This window comes from Puma concolor, chromosome C1 (assembly GCF_028749965.1).
Source record: "Puma concolor isolate L17-30 chromosome C1, mPumCon1.1.hap2, whole genome shotgun sequence".
In the NCBI taxonomy this organism is placed as follows: Eukaryota; Metazoa; Chordata; class Mammalia; order Carnivora; family Felidae; genus Puma; species Puma concolor.
In genome coordinates this window covers 103820995-103846726 of record NC_141674.1, presented here as the reverse complement: position 1 = coordinate 103846726, position 25732 = coordinate 103820995, and the positions used below count along the sequence as shown (strand labels likewise).

Genomic DNA, 25732 nt, shown 5'->3' with positions numbered 1-25732 from the left:
TTCATTAGGATCACAACTTTTTAAAAAGCTAGACTTGATTAAGCTTTGACAGCACTATTCCAGACTACGTAAGGAGGAGGGATAACTAGCAGACAGGTTGTTATCTCACTTCCCAAATTCATAGCTGGGAAAGAGAGTGGTCTCTACTGAATGTGAATTACAGACATCTTACAGGACAACCCAGCTCAGTGGTCAAAGCAGGTTAAAATTACTTTCCAACAACCCCTGGTTTCAGCCTTACTTGGCAGCTTAGAAAACTTGGACAGGAAAAGAACCCCATGCTAGGAGCCCAGTACTTCGATACACTTACAACAAATCCCTCAATTCCCCTGTTTTACGCTCCTCCTTAATGACCTCACCTTTCAGAGAATTAAGGAAAAACATGCTAATGGCCAGGATGTAAAAGTACTATATCTCCCCTTATTTGTCTGCTTTTGTCAATGGTTATGTGGCCTACCTGCCCTGGTACTCAGGAGAAAAATAAAAATAGGCTGCCGTCCAAAGTTCTTAATGGCCAGGTGTCTCTCTTCTCCTCTCACAGAACCATCCACGCGCTCATAGCTGTACCCTTCACAGAGAAAAAGAAAACAGAAATATAAACCCTTTTCACATATTCTTTGGGGAATAAAACATTGTCAGCTCAGAAGCAAATGCTAATTTTATCCCTTTCTGTATACAGGTATACCTCTACTTCAAGCAAATCCCATGGGAAAAATCTAAATTTAGGGGACATTTCATTGTTTTACAAAAGAATTCAACATAGGGGTGCCTGGATGGCTCAGTCGGTTAAGCATCTGACTTTGGCTCAGGTCATGATCTCACAGTCGGTGAGTTCGAGCCCCGCGGTGGGCTCTGTGCTGCCAGCTCAGAGCCTGGAGCCTGCTTCGGATTCTGTGTCTCACTCTTTCTCTGCCCCTCTCCTGCTCATGCTCTGTCTCTCTCTCAAAAAAATAAAACATTTAAAAACAAAAGAACTCAACATAACATAGCTCTCTGGGTTTTTGAAATACATGCAGTTGATGTATCTGATAGTTGTGGAGTTAACAGTCAATTCTGACTATCCCAACCAACCCTGAAGCACACTGTGAACCATGCTGCATGGCAGTTTCCAATTGTGCCTCGACAGAGTTCTTAACTTATGCAAGCAGTAAGACAAGCACTTGGGAGCTGGTCAGTGAGCCTGCCCAATGGCCCAGCAGCTACCCTTCAATGAAGCTACAGATTCTCCACCCATCACCACAGAACCCTGTCAAGAAGGGGAATCCTACTCTCAAGCGCTGTTTGTGAATCTAGAGATTCCTCAACATGCCTATGGCATTTCCTGCCAAGTGTCCAATGGACCAGGTATACTACAGTACTTGGAGGGCATCAAGTGGCTCTGAGAGACCTACTCTAAATTCATGTTTTAAATTCGTACGGTCTGAAGCTGATACTCTTTCACCACTGATCTCATGAACAATCAATGTTACAGCCTTTTCCCATCATCCCACATTTCTTTCAAAGTTTATTTATCCTGAGAGAGAGAGAGAGAGAGAGAGAGAGAGAGAGAGAGAGAATGCTGGAGTGAGCACAAGCATGCAAGTGGGGGAGGGGCAGAGAGAGAGGAAGAGAGAGAATCCCAAGCAGGCTCTATCAGTGCAGAGTCGGACACAGGGCTTGAACACACAAACTGTGAGATAATGACCTAAGTCAAGATCAAGAGCCAGACACTTAACTAAGTCATTCAGAAGCCCTCCACAATAATTTTATTATATGTTAAACAAGATACCCAGGTAATAACTTACATTCCCTGTGGGAGGCTGGACCCCGGTGCCAGGCTGAGACCGGGTTGAGCAACGGCTCCCTGTTGACTCAGCCAACCCGGTGGTTCCCCCTCCCATTCCCCCACTTGCAAAGGCATACGAAAGCCTTGTCAAGGCTGAGAAAGCTAATTCCTGAAGCCTGTGGTCTGTGGGTGTTGGGAGTAATGTTACCCCCCTTTCTACCCCGGGTCAAATAGAAACAAACATGGGAACTGTGTTTTGCTAGCAATTTATCAACAGGACCTTGCCATGACCCGTTTAGAAAGTTCACAATATACACGAAACTAAATGTTTTGGCTGGCAGTGATCACGCGAAACCTGTTTATTCTTAGAATGGCCTGACCCATAAGAGTCTTGATATAAAAGATTGTGTACAGCAACAATAAAGCCGTCACTTGGGCCATCAGCCCAGGGGACCCTCCTGTTCCCAAACTGGCTTCTCTTTTCTTTCTTACATTCCCCTACCCTCAGGACCCTGATCTCGGTGTTTGTTGCGCTGGTCGCAACAATTCCCTATTGTTTATACAAAAAAAAAATTCCTTTCGCTTAGCTGATATGTGGTATCTCTATAATATCATCTTCTCTACTGCTCCTGAACAAATGCTCAAATGTTGAGTTGAATGTTACAAGACACTGAAAGTTCTTTTTTAGCAAGCATTTTCAAATCACTCAACATTTCTGCAACTCACATTTCTTCCAGTACCCATAATTTTAAATCACATCGCCAGTGGGAATGTGTGTGTTTATTTCTGCCCATGTGTCTCTACCCAGCTGTCAATCCTTGTGTGACACACATCTCTCCTTACTTTCAATCTTCCTTTGGTTCAGGCTAATGTTCTTTCACTACTTTCCTCTGTAATATCCCCACACCCCAGATTACTCTTTATGGACCTGATGGACTGCTAAAAAGGCTTAAGCAACATAATGGCCAAGGGATGTCACCTCTGTAGTCCATGTAGTCTTGGAGAATATCCAACATCTGGGTCATTTGGGAGAAAAGTAAAACTCGATGGCCCCTGGCAAGAAAGAGAAAAGGAAAGGCTGCCAACTCTAGGTATTTAAGGTGAGTTTCCCTCAGGTGAAACCTACCAAAGAATAAAATTACCAAAGGGGAAATATAAATATCATAATCATTTACAGAGACTTCCTCAGACATGCTAAATGTTCCACATAAATAGCTCCACATGTAGTCATATCCTGCAGAGCACAAGTTCTCAAACTGGAGTGGGGATATTCCCAGGAGCAAATGTCAATGCACTAGAGGCTATAGAAAGTCCTAGTACAACCAAGAAACCTCTTTCTAGAATGTCAATTTACTAACGGAGAGAAAAATACACTTTCTTTTTAACAGAAAAATAAAGAAAGATATAGGAAGAATAAAATGCAAAATTCAAATGCACAAAAGCCCAAGTCAGAAACCCCAAAGAACTTGGGGTCAGCCATCCATAGCCATTCTCTACTTGGGGAGTATAAAATCACTAGCCTCTCATCTCCAGCTATATTAGTTGAAAAGTCTGCAAAGTATCACTTTAGAGAAGCAAGGGGCAGGTGGCATCTCATATCCCCTACAATACATTAAAAAAACTTATTTATGTACAGGGAGAAGAGAGGAAAGGAAAAGGAAAAATGAATTAAGTCAAGAATGAAGATGAGCCTACAGTCCTATGTTATCAGGTATTATTTAAGTTTTCATAAAGAAATACGGCACTATCAAAACAAGAGTCTCATTAGGAAAACTAATTTAATCTGAGCTTGCGATGCACATAAAGGAACAATTATGAAGAACCCTTTCAAGACTGTAGCCTCAAATACTTGGAAAGGACATTGAACTTGAAGCCAAGGGCCTCAATTCTAATCCCATCTCTGTCATTTGCTGGCTGTGTGACTTTAGACAAGTCATGACCACTCTGGGCCTGTTTTATCACCTGTGAAATGAAAAGGTTGGACAGAAGATGTTTATGGGTCCTCCTGTACCTCAAACACACTTATAGTAGATATATCACAGCCAATAAAATACAGTAAGACATGCAATTATTTGATTTGCACATTCCTAATGTTGGGTGATTTCGCCAAATCTGAGGTTTTGAGGTTAGTTCAGGCCCACTTGGGGCAGTTGTCCCATAGGGACAACTTAGAAACCCTTGGGAAGCTGGGCTTTTTCTAGACTCCTCTGTCCTACTGGGGACCAGAAGGATCAGGTAAAGGCTGGCCACCAGCCTACTGAACACTTAGCTGAACATTTTAAAGCTCCAGAAGTGACTTAGTCTTCTGCTACCCAATTCATGTCTCTGGGAAAGAATCCCCCAAGTTCGCCCTGAACCAAATGCCACAGGTTAACCAAAGTGAAGATTTACAAAGCCTTCATTAGGTGCCAATTAATGCAAGGTACCAGCAAGTAATTAAAAAAGAAATGCTTGATGTTATCTCTTTGTGGAACTAAACAATACAGCTGGAGTGATAAGATTAATACCAATTAACCAGACAACAGATTAAGGCAGTGCATTGCCAAGTGCTAGATTAGGATCCTAGGTGCTATAGGAATTCGGGAAAAGGAAGGATGATTATGGAGGGGATGGGGTGGGATGGGGATGGCTGTGGGTGTAGTTGGCAAGAAGATGGAACCAGAATCGGGGTCTTAAAAAAAAGGGAAACTGGAATTAGTCTCAAGAAATCAATGAGTTGTTCATTATTCTGGTTTCAAAAATCACCAGCTCAGAGCAGAAAATGTGAACCAACCACCTACCTGGAATACAGGAATGCCAGGAGCTTATCCAGTAGATGAAGTTTCCCACTGGCCTCGATCAGGTGGTCTCCAATTTCAAAAGGCTCTGGTTCCACACCTGAAAAATGTGTCCCCAGTCAGGGCAGACTCCTTGAGTAGAAGAAGCCAAAGGCAAGGCCACAGCAAGAAGCCAAGCTCCTTCTGATAATGGGCCCAAGTCTCATCTCTCTTTGAGGCATTTATAATTATGTGTTTGCATGATAATCTCAGTGCTGCTTAACATCAGTCACAGAGCCAATACCCCCAATATGACAAAAAATGTCCATTCAAGGAACAAGCCCACTCTTTAGGAAAAGGAGGCACAGGGACATGCTAAAGTCCAGAGAATTGAAAATTTGAGACTCTCGCTTGAGAAAACAAATCAAGAAATACAGCTTAGATGTATAAACTAGTAACTCTTAAGCTGGGGGATGGCAGTCAGAATAACCTAGAGAGCTTCTTTCAAAATCTACAAGTTCCCAATCCCCCCCTTCCTTAAAAAAAGATTCTGAAATGCACCTGATTAAGACTCTACAATTCATAGTACTACCTGGCAAACACTCCCTTAAAAGAACTGCAGCAAACCCTCCACATTGGTCCTACCCATTCTAGTCCTCCCAAGGCCGCAAAAGTCCTGGAAGCGTCCCAAAGGCTACCTGTCAGAATGACTCAAAAAAGCCCTAGTCTGAATGAAAATGAAAACACTACATATTGAGATGTGCGGTGTGCAGCTAAAACAGCATTTACAGGGAAATTTGCAGACATCTCTAAGGTACAGAGAAAGCAGCGAAGGAGGCTGAGAAGAAGTGGATACAGGCAAATGGAGAAGTAATAGAAAGCATTCCAAAAGCCAAAGGAAGAAAGTGTTTCAAGAAAGAAGTGATCAACTGTGTCAAAGGTTTTAAGAGGTTAATTAAAATGTGAACGGACAACCATTGAAGGTATCACTGGTAAACTTGCAAAGTTCAATGGCGATGATGAAAGGCTGGCCATGGAGTGGGTTTAAGACAATGGGACATCTAAACACGAAGACATGATCCCTAAATCCAGATGAGACAACCCATAAAACAACTGGCCTTGATTCTTCAAAACTGTAATTTCATGAAAGACCAAAAAAGGCAAAAAAAAAAAAAAAAAAAAAAAAAAGCAAAGGAGACAGCCAAATATAATTCAGGATCTGTGGCTGGATCTTGAATTTGAAAAGAAAAATCAAAGCCATGGGGAAGACATTAAGGGGACAAATGAAGAAAGTTGAATATGAACAGTATACTAAATTACATCAACATAGAAAAATTAGAAAGAAAATGGGGAGAACACTAGACAGTAAATATGGAAAATTCTTTTCAAGAATTTTGCTATGATGTTGGCCACAGAAATATTCATGAAAAGCAATGTGAGAAAAAAGGGCACTGTCTCACCATCAAACAAATACGGGTGATCCACACACTTCCGAAGCTGGGACAAGACATTCTGAAGTTTAACTTTCTTTGCGGTCTCATTTTCAAATGCAGCTGTAAACAGAGACACAGGGAGAAATGGACTTTTGAACAAAAACAAAAAACTCAAAAACTCTACGTTTCCATATATAACCTCATTTATTTCGGTATATATCTCTCAAACCTATAATAACCTCCTAAATTTCACTGAATTGCATTAAGAATTAGCAGCATATTGGGGCACCTGAGTGGCTCAGTCAGTTGAATATCCAACTCTTGATTTCAGCTCATGTCATGATCCCAGGGTCATTGGCTCGAGCCTACATCAGGCTGTACACTGACCATGGGGCCTGCTTAAGATTTTCTCTCCCTCCCCCTCTGTCCCTCTCCCCAACGCGTGCATGCTCTCTCTAAAAAAAATGCAAAGCGACAGACTCCGTTTCCACTCCCAACTCCTCCCAGTGAGTCTTATTCAACAAAAAAGGTGTGCAATATGTTAAATATGTGACAGGGTGGAAAGATGAAAGGTGTGACCGGCCTACCTAGAATGTTTGCTTAACTAACTGCTACACAGTATGGACAACTGGGTGGGGGAAGAAAAGGAAATTTCACCAGTGCAACAACCAGTAAAGTCTGCGTTCCAGTAAAGATACCCTGCACAGTTTCACTGCAGCTGACTGAACGATATTCAGAATACAAAATCCCATCCCATATTGCTATACGAAGCATGCGTGATAATAAAATATTCCCCTCCATGAAAATCACATCCTGAGTTTCTGAGCAGTCAAGTGCCCTCTGATTACCTAGGTCTTTCATCAGAATGGCCTTGTAGTATTTTTTCTGCAATGCTGACAGGCCATGGTATATCACCACCTCTGTCTTCTTGGGAAGCTCTGTAGCTACCTCGGCTTTCACTCGCCTCAGCAGAAATGGCTGCAAGAGCTTGTGTAGTTCATTTGCTGTGTAAGGAAAGAAACCAACAACACAAGAAGTGTAGGACAAAATTTTCATACCAATTCCACATGCTAGACCAGTCTTGTCATTTTTCATAATATAGGTGAGCCTTGAACAACGTGGGTTTGAACTACACAGGTTGACTTAAGTGCAGATTTTTTTTTTCCCCCAACAAATACACTATGGTACTGTAAATGTATTTTCTCTTCCTTAAGATTTTCTTAACATTTCTTTCCTCTGGCTCACTTGATTGTACGAATACAACATACAATACATGTAATGCACAAAATATGTCTTAACTGTTTACATTATCGGTAAGGCATCCAGTCAATGGCAGGCTATTGGCAGTTAAATTTGGGAAGTCAAAAAGTTATAGCAGATTTTCAACCGTGGGAGAGGGCAGTCAGCACCCTATCCCTGTACTGAAGGATCAACTGTGTTTCTTTCTTCACCGGGTTCCTTTTCCCATTTCCTTCTGAAACTATTCCTGGCTCTCAACTCAAGAACTAGGAACACGCAAAGAACTTGATTTTTATTAATAATCTCATTTGCATGGAGTTGTACTGTTTCCAGGATACTTCTGCACTTAATTTGATTGACTAGCATAAGGGTTTAGAAGTAAGTGTAGGACAAGAACTATTGTCCCCATTTTTATAGCTACGTTAAGCAAGGCTCTGCGAAATTAAGCACACTTATCCAAAGTCACACAGCTGGATGTTAATGTTGCATTCAAACTTAGTTCCTTTCACTTCAACGCCCCTGCTCCTTCCCCAGGGGTCATGAACTTCAAAAACTGGCCTGAGCTGGCATTCTGCTCCATGTTGGGTTGCCAGGTTCAGCAAACAAGATACAAGAATGCAGTGAAATATAAACTCCACATAAACAGCAGACACTTTTTTAATAGGAGTATGTCCCATGTAATATTTGACGGGCTGTCGTGTGTTTTATCTGGACCCTAAACATGGGGGCAATGAGAGCAGGCTTGCAGGATGGGCAATCTTCAGCTTGCAGGATGGGCAAGGTGTGAGAAGCCCTTCCAACTCCTACTCACCCAGGACATGCACACCCACTGGCAGGCTTGCCTAGCATTGGTGTTGAACACTCGTCCCGGGATAATACTACAGGGACAGAGAATTCTACGAGGCAGAGGGGCAAGGGTGCAAGAGGAAGACCTCAACTGGCAGCTGTACAAACGAGGATGCTTCCTGCTTCACTCCCACCATGCATCCATCCCAGACTTCTGATTTTGGTGCACAGCGAACAGAAACACCAGTGCTGTGGAATGCTGAAGAGTAGTTCGGGACTCTGGCACCCCATATACTTTTCTGCCTCAGGAAATAGCATAGAAAGTTAACAGATTACAAAATTATAGAAATGACAGGTGAGGGGAAAAAAAAGTCTGCAAACCAGCAGACACTTTCCATTTCTTCCAAAAATGACCCATGAAGCCCCGCTGTAGAATCACGTAACAAGCAAATAAGAATCATGAATAGCAGACAACTGGGAACGACATGAGGGGATCTAGCACCACCTTAGTTTTGGGTGGCTCTTTCTCCCTAGAAGGTGTCGTCTGGTTATCAATTCTCTTTCTTTTCTATCTATAACCAGTGTCTATTATGCACCAGGCCAATTTCTGGGCCCAGACCTCTTGGCATGATTTGTAGGAAGGGAACTTGCCTGACTTGGACTCTTTCTCGATATCCTGGTAACGCTGAACAAAATCTCCCACCTGCTCCTTGGGAAAGACATCAGGCTCCACAAAACTGAGGAGGGAGTAGAGCTCTTGGAGGCTATTCTGGATGGGAGTTCCGGTCAACAGGAGACTGAAGACTACTGAGAACTCAAATACATAAAATAAAAATTAAAAATCCATAACCTCGGAAAGCAAGACTGAGTTACCCATGAAAACCTTTACAGAGAGAGGCATGATTTAATGGGGTGACAATGAAGACATGAAATCAGAGGACTCAGGTTCAAGTTGTATGCCAGCTGTTTGATGGTAGGAATAATACTTCTTCAGTTTCAACTGTAAGAAGGGGATAATAATCCTGGGAAGGAGAAACTGTTACAAGGAGGTGAGTAAAATCACTATGTGAACTCTGAAGTACTACATGAATATTCAATATGATTATTATTGTTCAATCTTTGTGAGAATTCAAGCAGTATGTTACTACCCACATGGTGAGTCTATTGAGACTTCAGAAGCACATGGTATATACTCAAGAGTTTGAAAAAGCTATAGCATCAGGCCCACCACTACAAGCAGGAAGCAAAAAGATCTAGACTAAAAGAATGTCCTTTTATAAAACGTAAGTGTATCACATCCAAAACATCAAGACTTCTGGATGTTTCTGAGCCTCATACAGCATAAATGAAAGAAAGTCTTTAAATTTTGAGCAGGTGATGAGAACACCAAGAGTAAGAGAATAATGAAATAAAAGGTTAGGAAAAACAGTAACAGATACTAGGTTAAGCAAAAGACAAGCTCTAAATTCACATTTATAAGAACTTATACCATTTGAGTTAAATAATGAAGCAAAACTGAAAAGCCATATCTTATATATTTCATTTAAAAAAATGAAATACAGTGTATGTATATGTACATACATACCCTTATGTATATAGACATACTTATTAAATACAAAAATACAGTATATTTTGATTTCTAGAATAACAATATGCATACTTATACGTTTAGGTGTTCATATGCACAGCAAAGGATATGGAAGCAGATATGTCAAATGTTAATGTATGCAGGGGAGTAAATTATTAGTGGCTTTTATTTATTTTTTAATGTTTTTTTATTTATTTTTGAGATAGAGAGAGACAGAGCATGAGCAGGGGAGGGGCAGAGAGAGAGGGAGACACAGAATCTGAAGCAGGCTCCAGGCTCTGAGCTATAAGCACACCCAACTGACTGAGCCACCCAGGCGCCCCTAATGGCTTTTATTTTTATTCTTGTGTTTCTGTATTTAGATTTGGGAAAGCGTCATAAGATGATACAGCTTTGTAGTAAGGTAACAAATGAAATGCAATTAAAACTGATTTGAGAATGTCATTACTATTTTTTTTTTGCAATCTCTTTTATTTTTTTTCTTTTTAAATTGTCTAATCAATGTCCATCCACTCATGCCTGCTCTGCTTGTAGGACAATGTTTTCATAGTACTTCAAGTATGGGAACTGGTCAGAAATAAATGCTTCCAATAACCAACTCAAATTTTTATATGTGTTCACCAAGCAAAGAGCTGGGGTGACTGAAAAAGATGAGGGCTGCCGGTCACTACAGTCAACTTAGACTGTCACATGAGCTCACGTACTTATTCAAAGTAGTGTCCATTTTATCACTGGGTGAAAAAAATCCGGAGCTGATCTCGATGTATACAGTATTTTATAAACTTTTCTACATAATCTTCCACAGCAGCCTTACTCTGTCAAGGTACCGTACTTACTTTGTGAATGTACTTTGTAAACGTAAACGAGGCGTAGCATAAATTGTAGAACCAACTCCCTATGTTTCAATACAAACTGCTTCCAACTTTCACAAACAAGCTGAAAACAGTATTAGCCCACCTCTCAGCCCTATCAATAAATGCATTTCTCTCCAACCAACAAGTCGTCTGCGATTCAAACCTCACCTAAAAAGGAATGCTTAGATGACACACAAAATTTCCTCACATAATCTCTGAGCCTTAGTTTCCTTATGAACAAGGAAAGGCTCTGGGGCCAGCAATAGAACTTAGTTTCCCCACTCCAAACCTGGGGTTCCTTTACTACACCTGCTTCTCCTCTCCCATTATATTTTAGTAAACTGGCATGGTAGTTTATGACGCAGTGTCTTATAGAGTGAGGTGCCAGAATATGACAATCCTTTGGGAAAAAGATACTGTTAAGAGTCCCAAAATGAAGGCAAACACAGAGCAGAGTCAGCCCCACCAGGGGATAGCAATCTCTGAGACTGGACCAATAACAGTGACCATATCTTCATCAAAATATCAAAAACTCCAACTTTTAGCCATTAAATACAGAATTCAGACCTAAGACTTTCCTCTAAGTCACCTCTAATCTTATTATCTGATTGGTTATAGGACAGGGACCAAACTTCAGTGATGGTCACAGGAATTCACACATGTGGTCTCATGAATAAGCCTTTATGAGGTCAGCAAACAGAAAGGCACTTCTTACTCACAAGCTGTTCCACTGGCTCCTCAGAAAAGAGGGCAAGGCTAGAGCTACACTGACATTTCTCGTTTCTCACTGTGCCAGAACGATGGCAAAGATCAAGAGAAGGGAAGGAGATCAAGGGTGTCACACTCAAAAGTATGACAAAGACAAGAGAGACTGCAGCTAATAGTCAATGGCATGCAATGGTCTCTTTATGACTCCATGTGAACTGTCAAATTTTTTAAGATGGTAAATGGGGGGAAGGGTACAATATGTCAGATATAACTGCCATTGCAGACAGAAGAGTTATAATAAGATTAATTTTAAAGAACTACCCCTTTGAAGAAGATCAAAAGAGAGCTGAAACATTTCTAAAACTACAATGTATTTTACTGGGATAGCATCTTATTACCTGATAACCAGATTTCAGTACACGTTATTTCCTGTGTAAAAGATGAGAGGAAGGAGCAGTGAGGCCATATAAGTACTACCTCTGTCACTCATGAAATGTTTATTTAGCCCTAGAGAAATCGGGACTGAAAAAAAAAATGTTTCAGCTTAACTAACTCTACACAGGCCTAAAATAGTATTTTTCAAAAGGAGATTATACAAAAACTAAGACTATCCTGTGAGTTTACCTCTGAAAGTGTCTTATGCAGCAAGGAGCTTTGGTTTTTCAACCTGTGAGCTTCATCCACAACAAGAACACTCCAAGGGAAGCTGTGAGAGAAAAATCCAAGCTTTCAGTTTTGTGTAAAAACTCCAACATATATCTTGTAGCCAAAAAGTCTTACCATAAAAATAACTATTGTTGGCAAGACTAATATTAAGCCCATTCTATTAGAAACACACTCAAGTTTCTTTCTTATCTGAAAGCCTGCCATGTACATGAGACAACATCTGGATAAGGCAGTAAATTTAAGGGAATTTTTTTCCCAAGACAGGAAAGACCTGTGCATAAAGGCAGAAAAGAAGGAGCTGGAGACAGAAAGCAAAAGGAAACATTTATGACCACCAACTATGTGCCAGACACTGTGCTTGGAGCTTTATGTCTGTTATTTAATCCAAAGGAATATGGTGAGTAGACATTATTGTGCTCATTTTAGCAACAAGGAGACTAAAGCTCAGAAAGATTAGGTAACTAGGTCAAGGTCATAAAGCTAGAATGCAGTGGAGCTGAGATTTAAACCCAGAAGAAAAATTATGAGAAATTGGTGTCACAGTAGCTTAAAAAGCGTAATTTAAAAAAATGGGGAAGCAGTGAATAAGATCAAATGTTACAGACGTCCAGGAAGATACATCTGTTGGATATACTAGTATGGAGGTCTTTGGTGGCTACTTCCAAAGCACATTTTGTAGCATAGTAAATTACAACAACAATTTCTCAAGACCTGAGCCAAAATCAAGAGTCAGAGGATTAACTGACTGAGCCACCCAGGCGCCCCAAGATGTTTATTTTTTTTGAGATGCTCTTCAAAAGTCTCCACATGGGGCACCTAAGTGGCCCAGTTGGTTTAGTGTTGGACTCCTGATTTCAGCTCAGGTCATGATCTCATGGTTCATGAAACTGAACTCAATATTAGGCTCCATGCTGACAGCACACAGAGCCTACTTCTGATTCTCTCTCTCTATCCCTCCCCCACTCTCTCTGTCTCAAAATAAATAAAATTTTTTAAAGAGGGGCGCCTGGGTGGCTCAGTCAGTTAAGCATCGGACTTCGGCTCAGATCATGGTATCATGGATCGTGGGTTTGAGTCCTGCATTGGGCTCTGTGCTCACAGCTCAAAGGCTGGAGCCTGCTTCGGATTCTGTGTCTCCCTCTTTCTCTCTGCCCCTCCTCCACTCACGCTCTCTCAAAAATAAACATTAAAAAAAAAAAATTAAAAGAAAAAGTCTCCACAACACCAAGTGGTACATTTGGATGTCTCTTTGCCATTATTAGCAATGTGGCCTCAGCTGAGTTACCTAATCTCTTGCTTTCTTCATTTAGAAGATCTATACTTGCCTACTAGGCTTTTCATGAAGGTCACCTAGGATACTTTAAGTAATCAAAAACATATATGTAACAAGGTACCTGGGTGGTTCAGTTGATTAAGTGTCTGACTTCAGCTCAGGTCATGATCTCAGTTCATGAGTTCAAACCCCGCGTCGGGCTCTGTGCTGACAGCTTAGAGCCTGGAGCCTGCTTCAGATTCTGTGTCTCCCTTCTCTCTCTGCCCCTCCCCTGCTCACACTCTGTCTCTCTCTCAAAAATGAATGAACTTAAAAAAAAAAAAACCATTTATGTCCCAATTTTCTCGCCTTTTGAGACTTCCCACATCCTGCCTTGTACTATGAATATCTGTATAGTGCCTCTCCCTCTACTGGAGTCTATGTCCTCTTAGGGAGCTCTACAGTTTACTTTCCTGGCACTGCTGGTAACTCCCAAACAGTGTCTTTCCAGAGAAGAGATCTTCAACAAATATTACGTTAGATACTAATTATAGAAAAAAGAAAAAGAGAGGGAAGCCTATTTTCTTCTTTAAAAAAGAAAAAAAAGTTTATTTATTTAGAGAGAGAGCGTGCAGGGGAAGGAGAGAGAGAGGAGGGGAGAGAGAGAGAATCCCAAGCAGACTCCGCACCGTCAGCATAGAGTCTGATGCGGAGCTCGAAATCACGAACCTTGAGATCATGACCTGAGCTGAAATCAAGAGTTGGACGCTCAACCGACTAAGCCACTCAGGCACCCCAAGCCTATTTTCTTCTTAAGAAGAGTAAGATAACATGCTTACTTAAAGGAAACTTATGGGTTGGAAGTCATGAAATCTATGACTGGGCCTTCAGTATCTCAAAATAAGATGAAAACAGAAATCCAACTCAGAAGAAGCTAGATGAGAACATTTAAAATATTGAAGCACTTTGGGGCGCCTGGGTGGCTCAGTCGGTTGAGCGTCCGACTTCGGCTCAGGTCACGATCTCACAGTCTGTGAGTTCGAGCCCCGCGTCGGGCTCTGTGCTGATGGCTCGGAGCCTGGAGCCTGCTTCAGATTCTGTGTCTCCCTCTCTCTCTGCCCCTCCCCCGTTCATGCTTTGTCTCTCTCTGTCTCAAAAATAAATAAAACGTTAAAAAATAAATAAATAAATAAAAATAAAATATTGAAGCACTTTGAAAACAGAAGTTTCTCCCCACCTAACCACATCAAAACTACGCATGCTTTGGAGAATGAAACCGTGTCAATGTACCTTTTCTTATGTACCTAAAGTCTAGCTAGTGTTGAATTTACATTGTAACTGTAGTCTCAACCCTATACTGCAACATATCACCCATGGTATTAGGTGGTATGGAAGAATTAAATCTAAGCTTCCTATGCATCATGAGCTGATGTGAAAGCCTGAAAGCGAACTAATTAAAAGTATATTTAAAACTCCCTTCCTAAAAAGTTAATTTCATAGCACTGACTGCTACTTTAAGATACTTCCAGGAAAAGGCTCAAATAATTCACCTCCTATATTGCAGTAAAATCTCTAAATAGCAGTCCTAAAAGGTATCTGCGCAATCTGCAAAGAATCTAGTATTTATTAACCACCCATCACAGACACCTTATTTAATCCTCACAACAGCCATCCAAAGTAGAGATTATCCTCCTTTTACCAACAAAGAAGCTGAGGTTCACTAAGGTTAAGTAACCCAGGGACACACAGCTAATGAGTAAGGGCTAGACTGCAGGACTACTCTATGCCACACCAATCTGTAAGTAACACTCATGGAAGACATACCAGGAAGATGTGCCAGACATGACATGAAAGATAAAGTACTAAAACGTAAAGGAAAGACGTGACTCTCATGATATATTCAACAGTTTCTGAAGTACCGCAACATACTCACGATTTTAGAAATGATGAATCTTTCAAGCAAATCTGAAAAATTAAGGAAAAAGACACATTATAAAGGCTAGTATTAATACAACTGATATTAATAAACTAGTTTCTTGTTAGCTAAATCTTATACTTTAGGAGAGTTAAGTCTTAATCATTCACTAAGTAAAAAAAAGTTGTGAGCATAACTTCTAAGTAGCACTATCTTGAAGAAAAACAAAACCTAGGCAGGAGTAAGTGGAAGGTCTTGCCTTCACTTTAAGACTAAAACTTCAAATGAGACTGGAACTGAGTACCCTCTACTCTTGTCCTGCAGTAACAGGCAACCCCTCAGCCCACAAAACCCTCCCCCCTGCCTGCCTCCTCCTTCCTCCTATTCACTGGCCAACAGGCAGCTCAAATGCCACCCCCTTCACCGGGGCACCTTTGCTCTTGCCGCACCAGGAAAGAAGAGACATTCAGCGAATTTGGAACACAGTAGTCCTTCACTTCCTTTGGTCACAATCCCTCTCTGACAATCTAATGAAAGTAGACTTCTCTCCCAGAAAAATGCATGCTCTCCAAAAAATTAATTCCAATAGATTCTCCAACCTCTACGGTCCCACGGTTAAGAGTTCTTGATAGAAATAAATTCAAACCTCATAGGTAGTTAGCAGCACATGAAAACGTGACTCTTGTTTCAGGTCTTGCTGTAGGTGGGCTCTCTCCTCCTTGTCACCTGCATATGTTACACAGGAAAGCCCTGGAGCAAATCTGGATCCAAGAAAAGAGGTAGATGAACACCAATGTACAGCCAAAGGGAAGGGTGTGCATATCTAGAAAATTACATTTCATGGAAGGATTACTGACATGCAGACTTCAAGATGTCCTGCAACCAGAAAGAGTCCTGAACTCTGAAATCTCATCTATGGTAACAGGTAAACCTATAGGTAAGTTTCTGTGTGAACAGACGGAAGGATCAGATGAACATCTACAAGGGCCTTGTGCTAATTCTAAAGAGAAAACTATTTTTTTCCATGTTGGTTACTTCCTATGTCACTGTGAAAAAGATAGTTTCTCCTTTAGTTCAGCAAAATTTACTGAGTACCGTTCTGTGTTGTTACTGAGTAACAATAACACCCACTTAATCCTCCCCCCATCAGATTCTGTCTCTACCTTTATTGCTCAGGTCAGAGTATTCTGGAAGAAATAAAATCACTGCTTAGGACAATATGTTGCTTTATCACATTTCACTATCACCAGAAAAAAAAAATCATACTCAATGTAAAAAAACAAAATTTCAGCTACATCTACTCTGTACCTCTCCATCTCTTCTGTCCAGTTGCTCAAAACAGACAAGGGGCAAAGAATCAGAAATGGTCCTTCATCATTTAATCTTCCTGCCAAGTAAATGAAGAGAGCAATAGTCTGGAATACACAAAAAGAAGGCAATTTTTATAACATTTATTACTTTTCCGTGAGAAACAACCACAAAGTTCCCACAACCTTGTAGGGAACACAAACTCTTACAGAAGACTTGGTGTACAAAACAATAATGTACAATCTTCCACACAATGGGAGAGTCATCCAATCCTAGAGTGAAATCCTTTAAGCGTAAATATAATTGCCAAAGAAATTCATGGTACTCAATTACATCAATAGTTAACAAGCAATGAAGCTCAGTATTTATGTAATTAACCCTGCAATGCAAAGGGAAAAAATCAGGAAAGACAAACAGAAATAAATGAAAAAATACAAATAATGCACAAGATCAAGAACACTCCAAAAACCTAAGGCAAGGACTTCCAAGATGTGACTAAAGATGGCCTACCACGAGGTGGCCTCCGCTGCTTGCCACACTCTCCTGAGGGAGGATGCCTTCCTTCCTAACTCCCTCCCTCCTTTCCCTAATGTTTGCCGTCCTTCCATGTGCATTTATAGAGCACCTTCTATTTGCTAGCACTGTTTTAAGTTCTAGAATATAACACTGAACCAAACAGACAAAACTCCTAGCTCTCTTGGAACATATGTTCTACTGAGGAAAACAAACAATAAATAATTCATAAGCTTAAGTAGGCCTAAAAAACAAAAATCTTTGTAAAGCCAAATAGGCACATTTTAGGATAAGGCTGTACACACAGCCTTTAAAAGTTTCTTTAAAAGGTTACTATAGGGGCACCTGGGTGGCTTAGTCGGTTAAGCATCCAACTTCGGCTCAGGTCATGATCTCAAGGTTCATGGGTTTGAGCCCTGGGTTGGGCTCTGTGCTGACAGCTCAAAGCCTGGAGCCTGCTTCAAATTCTGTGTCTCCCTCTCTCTCTGGCCCTCCCCAACTTGCACTCTCTCTCGCTCTCTCTCAAAAATAAATAAATATTTTTTAAAAAACTTTTATGGGAATGCAAGCTGGTGCAGCCACTCTGGAAAACGGTATGGAGGTTCCTCAAAAAACTAAAAATAGAACTACCCTACAACCCAGCAATTGCACTACTAGGCATTAATCCATGGGATACAGGTGTGCTGTTTCGAAGGGACACAGCAGCACTAACAATAGCCAAAGTATGGAAAGAGCCCAAATGTCCATCGATGGATGAATGGATAAAGAAGATGTGGTATATATATACAATTGAGTATTACTTGGCAATCAAAAAGAATGAAATCTTGCCATTTGCAACTATGTGGAGGGTATTATGCTAAGTGAAATTAGTCAGAGAAAGACAAAAATCATATGACTTCACTCATATGAGGACTTTAAGATACAAAACAGGTGAACATAAGGGAAGGGAAGCAAAAATAGTATAAAAATGGAGGGGGACAAAACATAAGAGACTCATGAATATGGAGAACAAACTGAGGGTTACTGGAGGGTTTGTGGGAGAGGGGATGGGTTGAATGGGTAAGGGGCACTAAGGAATCCACTCCTGAAATCATTGTTGCACTATATGCTAACTAATTTGGATGTAAATTTTAAAAAATAAAAAATAAAATTAAAAAAAAAGTTTATTAAAAAAAATAATAAATCAATAAATAAATAAATAAATAAATAAATAAATAAATAAATGTCTGCTGTGATATACAGAGAAAATACATTTTTGCTTTTATAAAGCAAAATGTTTAAGGAGCCCATTCCCAAATGCTGAACCATTTCTGTGAAAATCTATCCTAAAGATACAATCCAAAATCCTGAAAAGGTTATATGCCCAAGGATGTTCACAGTAAGGTTAATTTAAGTAGCACAAAAGGAGGGGAACTGGTCATTCCTCATCTGCAGAATATTTAAGTAAATTATGAATTCTCTTGATGAAGTATTATGTAGCCAGCAGAAAATGACTGTGAAGAATATAATCAAATGGGTAACTACAATGACAATGTTAGATTAATAAAATACAAACTATAGGGGCTGCTGGGTGGCTCAGTCAGTTAAGTGTCAGACTCTTGATCTCAGCTCAGGTCTTGATCTCAGGGTCATGACTTCAGGCCCTGCACTGGGCTCCATGACCAGCGTGGAGCCTACTTAAAACAAACAAGCAAACAAATGATATGCTCACTATAATGTCAGCCATTTCAGATACCTTGCTGCCCACGGTTATGGTTAGAGTGTTGTGGTTAGAGGGTGGCAATTACTTTTTAACTTAAGTAACATTAATTTTACAATGGAAATCATTTCCTTTTTTAACTATCCATTGCTTCGCAGCCCAGACTGTGCCAGAGCAATCACCAAATTAAGTACTTACTAGAAGAAAATCATTCTGTTCAGCTTTCACGGAGGTTACTATTGAGAGAAAACTTATCTTTTGTTACCATAAACCAGATATATCTACAAAATTTGGATTCATTAGTGAATTCTACCAAACATTTAAAGAAGAAACAATACCAATTCTACACAAATTCTTTTAGAAAACTCAAGAGGACAGAATATTTCTCAGTTCATTCTATGAGCCCATCTTTTTTACCACAACGCTAAAACCAAAGACGTCATAAGAAAAGGAAACTAGAGACAAATATCCTTCATGAACATAAATGTGAAAATTCTAAACAAAATTTTAGCAAGATGATAGAATGTTTTTAGGGCACTTCAAGTACAGCTATATGAACACTCTGGAGAAAGGCAAAGGACAAGTGGAATTTGCTGGCTCTGAATGAAGTCAGGGGGTTCAGTGCGGGAAGCAAAGGAGACTGCAGGTGGGGGGCTCTGTACATGACCCAAGTGTCTCTCTTTTTTTTTTTTATTTTTTTTTTAATGTTTATTATTTGAGAGAGAGACAGAGAGACAGAGAGCAAGCAGGGAAGGGGCAGAGAGAGAGGGAGACACAGAATCAGAAGCAGGCTCCAGGCTGAGATGACAGAGCCCAACGCGGGGCTTGAACCCACAGACCATGAGATCATGACCTGAGCCAAAGTCTGCCGCCTGACTATTCCACCCAGACGCCCCATGACCCAAGTGTCTCTTCAGAAGACTGGCTCCCAGAGACATCCAGAAAACTTACCTTTGTTCTAGTTCTACAGCTCTCAGTTCAGGAATGCCCTAGAACCCAATTTATTTGCCTGAGAAACCTGAGAGTGACAAATGACGTCCTTGAGGGTATCATACTCACAGGTCATTTTGTATTCTGAAGAGCGCCAAGATCAATGAGCTACACCTGGCTTAGATAAAGTAGTCTCCCACACACAGTCACACACAATGCGCAGGGCTATGTGCCGAACTGCTCCAACTGGACTGTTTATGTATGGAGGGTCAGGCTTGCAGGGGCCAGTTGAGCTTCTAAAAGGACAATGAGACCTTCACTCATTCTGTGTGTTTACTGGCAAAAACCTTTTTGGTATGGGGAAACTTACACTTCCATAGTTTCTGATCAAGTGGCCTCTGCTGTATATCCTGACTGCACTGACTTTCTTTGGTATTCTATAGATGAGTAAACCTTGTGTGACTAACCGAAGGGATGTCCGTATCTGAACTTTCAATCAATCCAACCCTACCACTGACATCTGTCAACACAGGGCTGTGCTGGTGATCACCCTACCAGAATAATTCATCTCAACACACCGTCTGCTTATCAATGCACAAGGAGGCCACATCTCATTCTCCAGGTCTCTAAACTAGGTCCTACCACTAGATAGCCCAGGCATTCTGGAAGACAGGATACTTCCTCTGAACTTCCCTAGCATGGCACAGAAATGAGAAGTAGCTCTACCACCCGTTAAGGAAAAGAGAGAAATGTTAGAAGTAATCCCGTTAACTAGACAGAAGTATTTACTACAAAGGAGGGCAGAGTCAATTTGATACCTGGGACAGGTATATTTGATTTACATAGAAAAAACCTTGCCCATTAATTGCAATCCAATGTCAAGTTTAGATAAGCATAGTGACAGTTCAAAACCATCCTCGTAACTAGAAAAGTCAATACCAAGGACATGATCTCTTAACAAAGGTTCAGGCATTTCACCTCCTAATATAAAAACACTTACTGGTAGCTAGCAGCTACCAGCTACCAATAATGATGTGAGGAGGTATCTTAGTGGAGATGAACACTGGTCGCTCACAGTAACATACCTGGCAGGTCTTACCCAGGCCCATCTCATCTCCCAGGATGCAGCCATTCTGACAATGGAAGCACTGGGCTAGCCAGTTGACCCCCTCCAGTTGATAAGAACGTAGATGAATCCCTAGAAATAAAAAATACAGCAAGTCTGAAGAGCAGACATTTCAGCACACACACAAGCTAAGCTATCTCCTAAAGACTTCAACTAAACAACACCATAGCTATATCCTTTGCTCAGAAGTCATAGAAATATAAACATTTGCTGACTTCCAAATGACTTTCTTTCCCCCCAAATGGCTTTTTGAGCAGACTCAGTCACTGTTCCATTTGAAGACCTAAACAGCCTGTCACTGTCACGGGATGCACTTGACAGATGAGGAAGTCAACCTGGGAGCTGGCCTGTATGGTGCCTAGCTCTCATGCCAGTGTCCATTCTAGGAAAGAGGCATTACTAATGCAACATAACTACAAACAACAACACATGGAGGGTACATGTGTCTGTCTGCTTAATTGCAACCATTTAAATTTGCTATCTGTGCTAAAGGGAAAACTCAAGACAGGACAGGATTAAATTTTGTTTCAACAGAGGAGGAGCACTTAAGAACTGAAATGATGTTGCATACAGAATGTTTAACAGTGCACAAGGACAGCAGAAGATATCTGAAATGCACATGGAGCCACATTTCTCTCTCCTTTAAGAAAAAAAAAATCCAATTTCAGACAATAACCATATCTAGGGGAAAGGGAAGACCCCAAACATACTATTAACAAGAACATAACTTTCTGGTTTGAACTAATAACCTCTAAAAATAAAGTAGATGGTACATAATAATTGCAGAACATTAAAAAAAAATGAACAAGCTATTTTTATTAAGCACTTCCTAAATACCAGGAAGAGCAGTGAACACTTTACATAAACTGTCTCATTTAATATCTACCACAATGTCATGCACTAGGTATTATCCCCATTTGTAGGCTAGCAAATTCAGATAACTGAGGTTCCAGTTCAAGATGGCAATGTGGGGGTGGTGGTGAAGGGATGGGCAAAATGGGTGAAGGGGAGTGGGATATACAGGCTTCCAGCTGTAGACAATATAGGAATACAGTCAATGATATTTTAATAGCATTAAGTGGTAACAGACAGTGGCTACATTTGTGGTGAGCATAGCATAACATATAGATGCTGAATTGCTATGTCGTACACCTGAAACTAACGTAACATTGCATGTCAACTATACTCAAATTAAAAATAAACAAAATTAGAGACAAGATAAAATAAAATAAGATAAAATAAAATAAAATAAAAGTTTTAAAAATACAGCAATGTAGGAAGATCCTGAACTCACTTCCTCCCATGGATATACCAAATCTACAGCCATATATGGAACCATTTCCTCTAAAAAAAACTTAAAAACTGGCAGTGACCTCTCCACCTTGGGCAAGAGAGGGAAACCACACTGCAGAGGGCAGGAAAAACTGAGACACAATCTCACCATAAACCCCACCCCAAGACAGGACCCACAATCGGGAGAGGGCCAAGGGGTGCCCACAGTGGGCACCCAACTCTCAATACCAGCACCTGAGAGACAAGCACCCAAAACATGTAGCTTTGAAAACCAATGGGGCTGGCATCCACAAAAATCCATAGGGTTGTAGTAAACTGAGGAACAACTCTAAAAGGACCCACACACAGACTCACCTACACAGAAGCAACCCTCTGAAAAGTGCGGACTTTATGTGAAAAAGACTCCCTTCCAAACTGTAAAGCACTGGTGTGGGGGCTGGGGCCTGCTGGGCACTCTCCAGGGGTGGAAGCCGGTGGCGCCATCTTCTTGCGCTCTCTCTGCCTTGCTATGCCATCTCTTTTTCTCTTTTCATTTCCCTTTTTCCTTTTCCCCTCCCACCCCCCCCCCTTTTTTTCTTTCTTCAGTGGGTGTCATCTTCACACTATCCCTCTGTGTGCTCCAGAACACCGGTATCTCCCAGATGGGAGCTTCTACAAACACTTGATGCCCTAGTTTTTAACCTCTGGTGCCCTGGTTTCTATAAATGCTACCCAGGGGATGCTCCTTGATTGCTGCCTCTGGAGGTGAGGAGGGCTTGTGTTGCTGGGTCCCATGAGACAGTAGCAATTGGGAAATTCTGTTCTTGGCAGACTACCACACCCAGGGCACTGAACAGATAGCAGACAAAACACACCCCCAGTCTTTCTGAGAAAGAGGCCTATTTGCTTCTCCATGAGCTTTGGCCTGAATGGCAAACTTCTGGTTTGGTACACGCACAGGGGCCTACGGAGGTACTCTCCGGGAATGGAAGATGGTGGACGCCATCTTTGCACTTTCCCTCAGCCTCATTCCAATTCACCAGTATCTTCCAGAAAGGAGATTACACCCTTCCCTGGTGAGCCCTGAGTTTTGCAGCTGCTGCCAGGGCACACCTCTACACTGCCTAGCTCTGGTGACCAGCAGGGCTTATAGTCATGGCTTTACAGGACGTTAACAAATGAAGAAAGAGTTCTTAAACAGCTACCACCCCCAGGGCACAGCAAGAGCCAAGAGACCCAAGAGCTCAATCTTTCTATAAATGAGGCTTATTAGCTTCTAATTAAACACACATCTAAGAGCTAATTATAAGCCTTTCCTGAGACCTTGGAGGGAGGGCACCATCTTCACACTGTCCCTCTGCCACACTCCAGAGTGCCAGAATCTCTGCAGGGGAGCTCTTCCATGTCTGGTGCCCGCTTGTTACATCTGGTGCCCTGGTTTTTGTGATTGATACCCGTGACTGCCTGGCTCTGGTGGCTAGGGGGGCCTGCGTTCCTGGGTCCCACAGGTCTGTAACAACCAGAGAGATGGTTCTCGGCATGCTGCCACCCTCAGAGAACCAAACAGACTCCAGACTGAAACACCTGTCTGGGAACGTCAGCCTTAAGGCAGGCTTCAGCTTTCTCACGATCTAGAGGCTACGGAGGTGTTCTCAGGGAACGTAGGCCAGAGGGTGCCAGCTTTGCACTCTCACTCTGCCTCACTCTCACAGCTTGCCCGTGTCTCCCAGAAAGGTGCTTATACACTTGTCTGGAACCCCAATTTTGTCACTACTGACCAACTTTTTAAGGGGTCACCTTACAATTGCCTGGCTTTAGAGGCAGTGAGGCTTTTGCTTGCAGTCCCATGCGACTATATATATTTATTTGCATCCTTTAAAAGCTGTAAGGGCCTGGCTTCCGATCAGCCTGAATCTAAATGCTTAAGATCCTCACCTTTGGGAAACTGACTGGTCTCGGCACACCCTCCACTAATGGGAACTATTAAAAATAAAATAGGCTGCTTGGGTAATCACAAAGATCTAAGAGATAACCAAGAGCTTAACAGGGTTGAAAGTCAGTTTTATCACCTACGTTATCACCTACACAAAACCAACCCTTCAAGACTGGGAGAGGTGTTTGTTTCATCATACACATAGAAACCTGGGTTCCTGGGTGGCTCAGTGGGTTAAGCATCCGATCGGCTCAGGTCATGATCTCATGGTTCGTGAATTCGAGCACCACATCAGGCTCTGTGCCGACAGCTCTGAGCCTGGGGCTGCTTTGGATTCTGTGTCTCCCTCTCTAAGCCCCTCTCCCGCTTGTGTGGGTACACTTGCGTGCTCTCGTGCTCTCTCTCTCTAAAAAGTAAATAAACAACAAAAAAAGAAACCAATACAGAGTGAGAGTCAAAAGCACAATGAGGATGAATATGTTCCAAACAAACAACAGATAAACCTTGGGGAAAAATTTCAAGGAAATTGAGTTAAGTAATTTACCTGACAAAGAGTTCAAAGTAACCACCATAAAGGCACTCATCAAATTCAGGAGAAGAGTGGATGAACTACATGAGAACTTCAACAAAGAAACAGAAAATACGAGTTCCAAACAAAACTCAGAGAGCTGAAGAACACAATAACTGAAAGAAAAAAAAAAAAAAAACCACAGAAAACAAAACAAACCCAACAACAGAGTTCAACGGCAGACTAGATGAAGCAAAGAAAAGATCTGTGAACCTAAAGACAGAATAGAGGAACTGACCCAAACAGAATAGCACAAAAAATGTTTTAAAAATGAAGATAGCTTAAAGGGACCTCTGGGACAACATAAAGCACACTAACATTCACATGATAGAAGTCCCCGAAGGAGATGAGAAAAGGAGGGAGAAAACTCATTTGAAGGGATAATGGCCGGAAACTTCCCTAACCTAGGGAAGGAAAAAAACAAACAAACAAACATCCAAAACAAACTTCCAATATGGAAGTCCAAATTGTTCCAAATAATATGAATCCAAAGAGACCCACAACAAATACGTTATAATTAAAATGTCAAGAGCTAAAGACAAAAAGAAAATATTAAAGACAGCAAGAGAAAAAAATTTGGTATGTATGCAGGAACTCTCATAAGACAATCAGCAGATTTATCAGTAGAAACTTTGCAGGCCAGAAGGGAGTAGCACAATATATTCAAAGTGCTGAAAGAAAAAAAATTTCCAAACAAGAGTACTCTACCCAGCAAGGTTATCACTCAGAATTGAAGAAAAACAGAATTTTCCAGGCAACCAAAGCCAAAGGAGTTCATCACCTCTAAACCAGCCTTACAAGAAATGTTAAAGGGCCTTCTTTGGGTTGAAAAGAAAGGCACTAATTAGTAACAAGAAAACATATAAATGTATAAATCTCACTGGTAAAGGTAAATATATGCTAAAGGGAGAGGATTAATCACTTATAACAATAGTAGGAAGGTTAAAAGACAAAAATAGTAAAAATAAATGTAACTACAATTAAGTTACCCAAAAGATAAAAAGTTGTAAAATGTGACATGAAAAGCATAAAACACACTGGTGCAGGAAGAATAAATATGTAGAGTTTTACAATGAGTTCAAAATTAAGTTGTTATCAGCTTAAAACACAGTTATAAATATATATTGTTATATGTAAGCCTCATGGTAACCACAAAACAAAAACCTGTAATAGATACACAGCAGATAATAAAAAAGGAACCCAAGCATACTGCTACAGAAAGTCATCAAACCACAAAGGAAGAACAAGAGAGAGGAGGGAACAAAGGAACTACAAAACCACCAGAAGACAATTAACAAAATTGAGATAAGCACATACCTATCAATAATTAATAAACATTTTTTAACGTTTATTTTTGAGAGAGAGTGCACATGTGCACACGTAGAGGACAGGCAGAGAGACAGGGAGACAGAGGAGCCAGA

General features: G+C 41.0%; 1 protein-coding gene across 1 annotated transcript in view; it reads right to left on the bottom strand.

Moving 5' to 3' along the window:
* The window catches only part of CHD1L (chromodomain helicase DNA binding protein 1 like), a 60766-nt gene that overhangs the window by 27541 nt on the left and 7493 nt on the right, over positions 1-25732 (bottom strand). The window contains exons 2-12 of the mRNA XM_025933106.2: positions 20498-20610; positions 16271-16377; positions 15609-15723; positions 14981-15012; positions 11754-11835; positions 8631-8793; positions 6803-6958; positions 5982-6074; positions 4546-4642; positions 2745-2818; positions 458-568 (exon numbers count right to left, since the gene is read on the bottom strand). Of these exons, the coding sequence (XP_025788891.1) occupies positions 458-568; positions 2745-2818; positions 4546-4642; positions 5982-6074; positions 6803-6958; positions 8631-8793; positions 11754-11835; positions 14981-15012; positions 15609-15723; positions 16271-16377; positions 20498-20610 (1143 nt within the window). The remainder of the gene's footprint in view (positions 1-457; positions 569-2744; positions 2819-4545; positions 4643-5981; positions 6075-6802; positions 6959-8630; positions 8794-11753; positions 11836-14980; positions 15013-15608; positions 15724-16270; positions 16378-20497; positions 20611-25732) is intronic.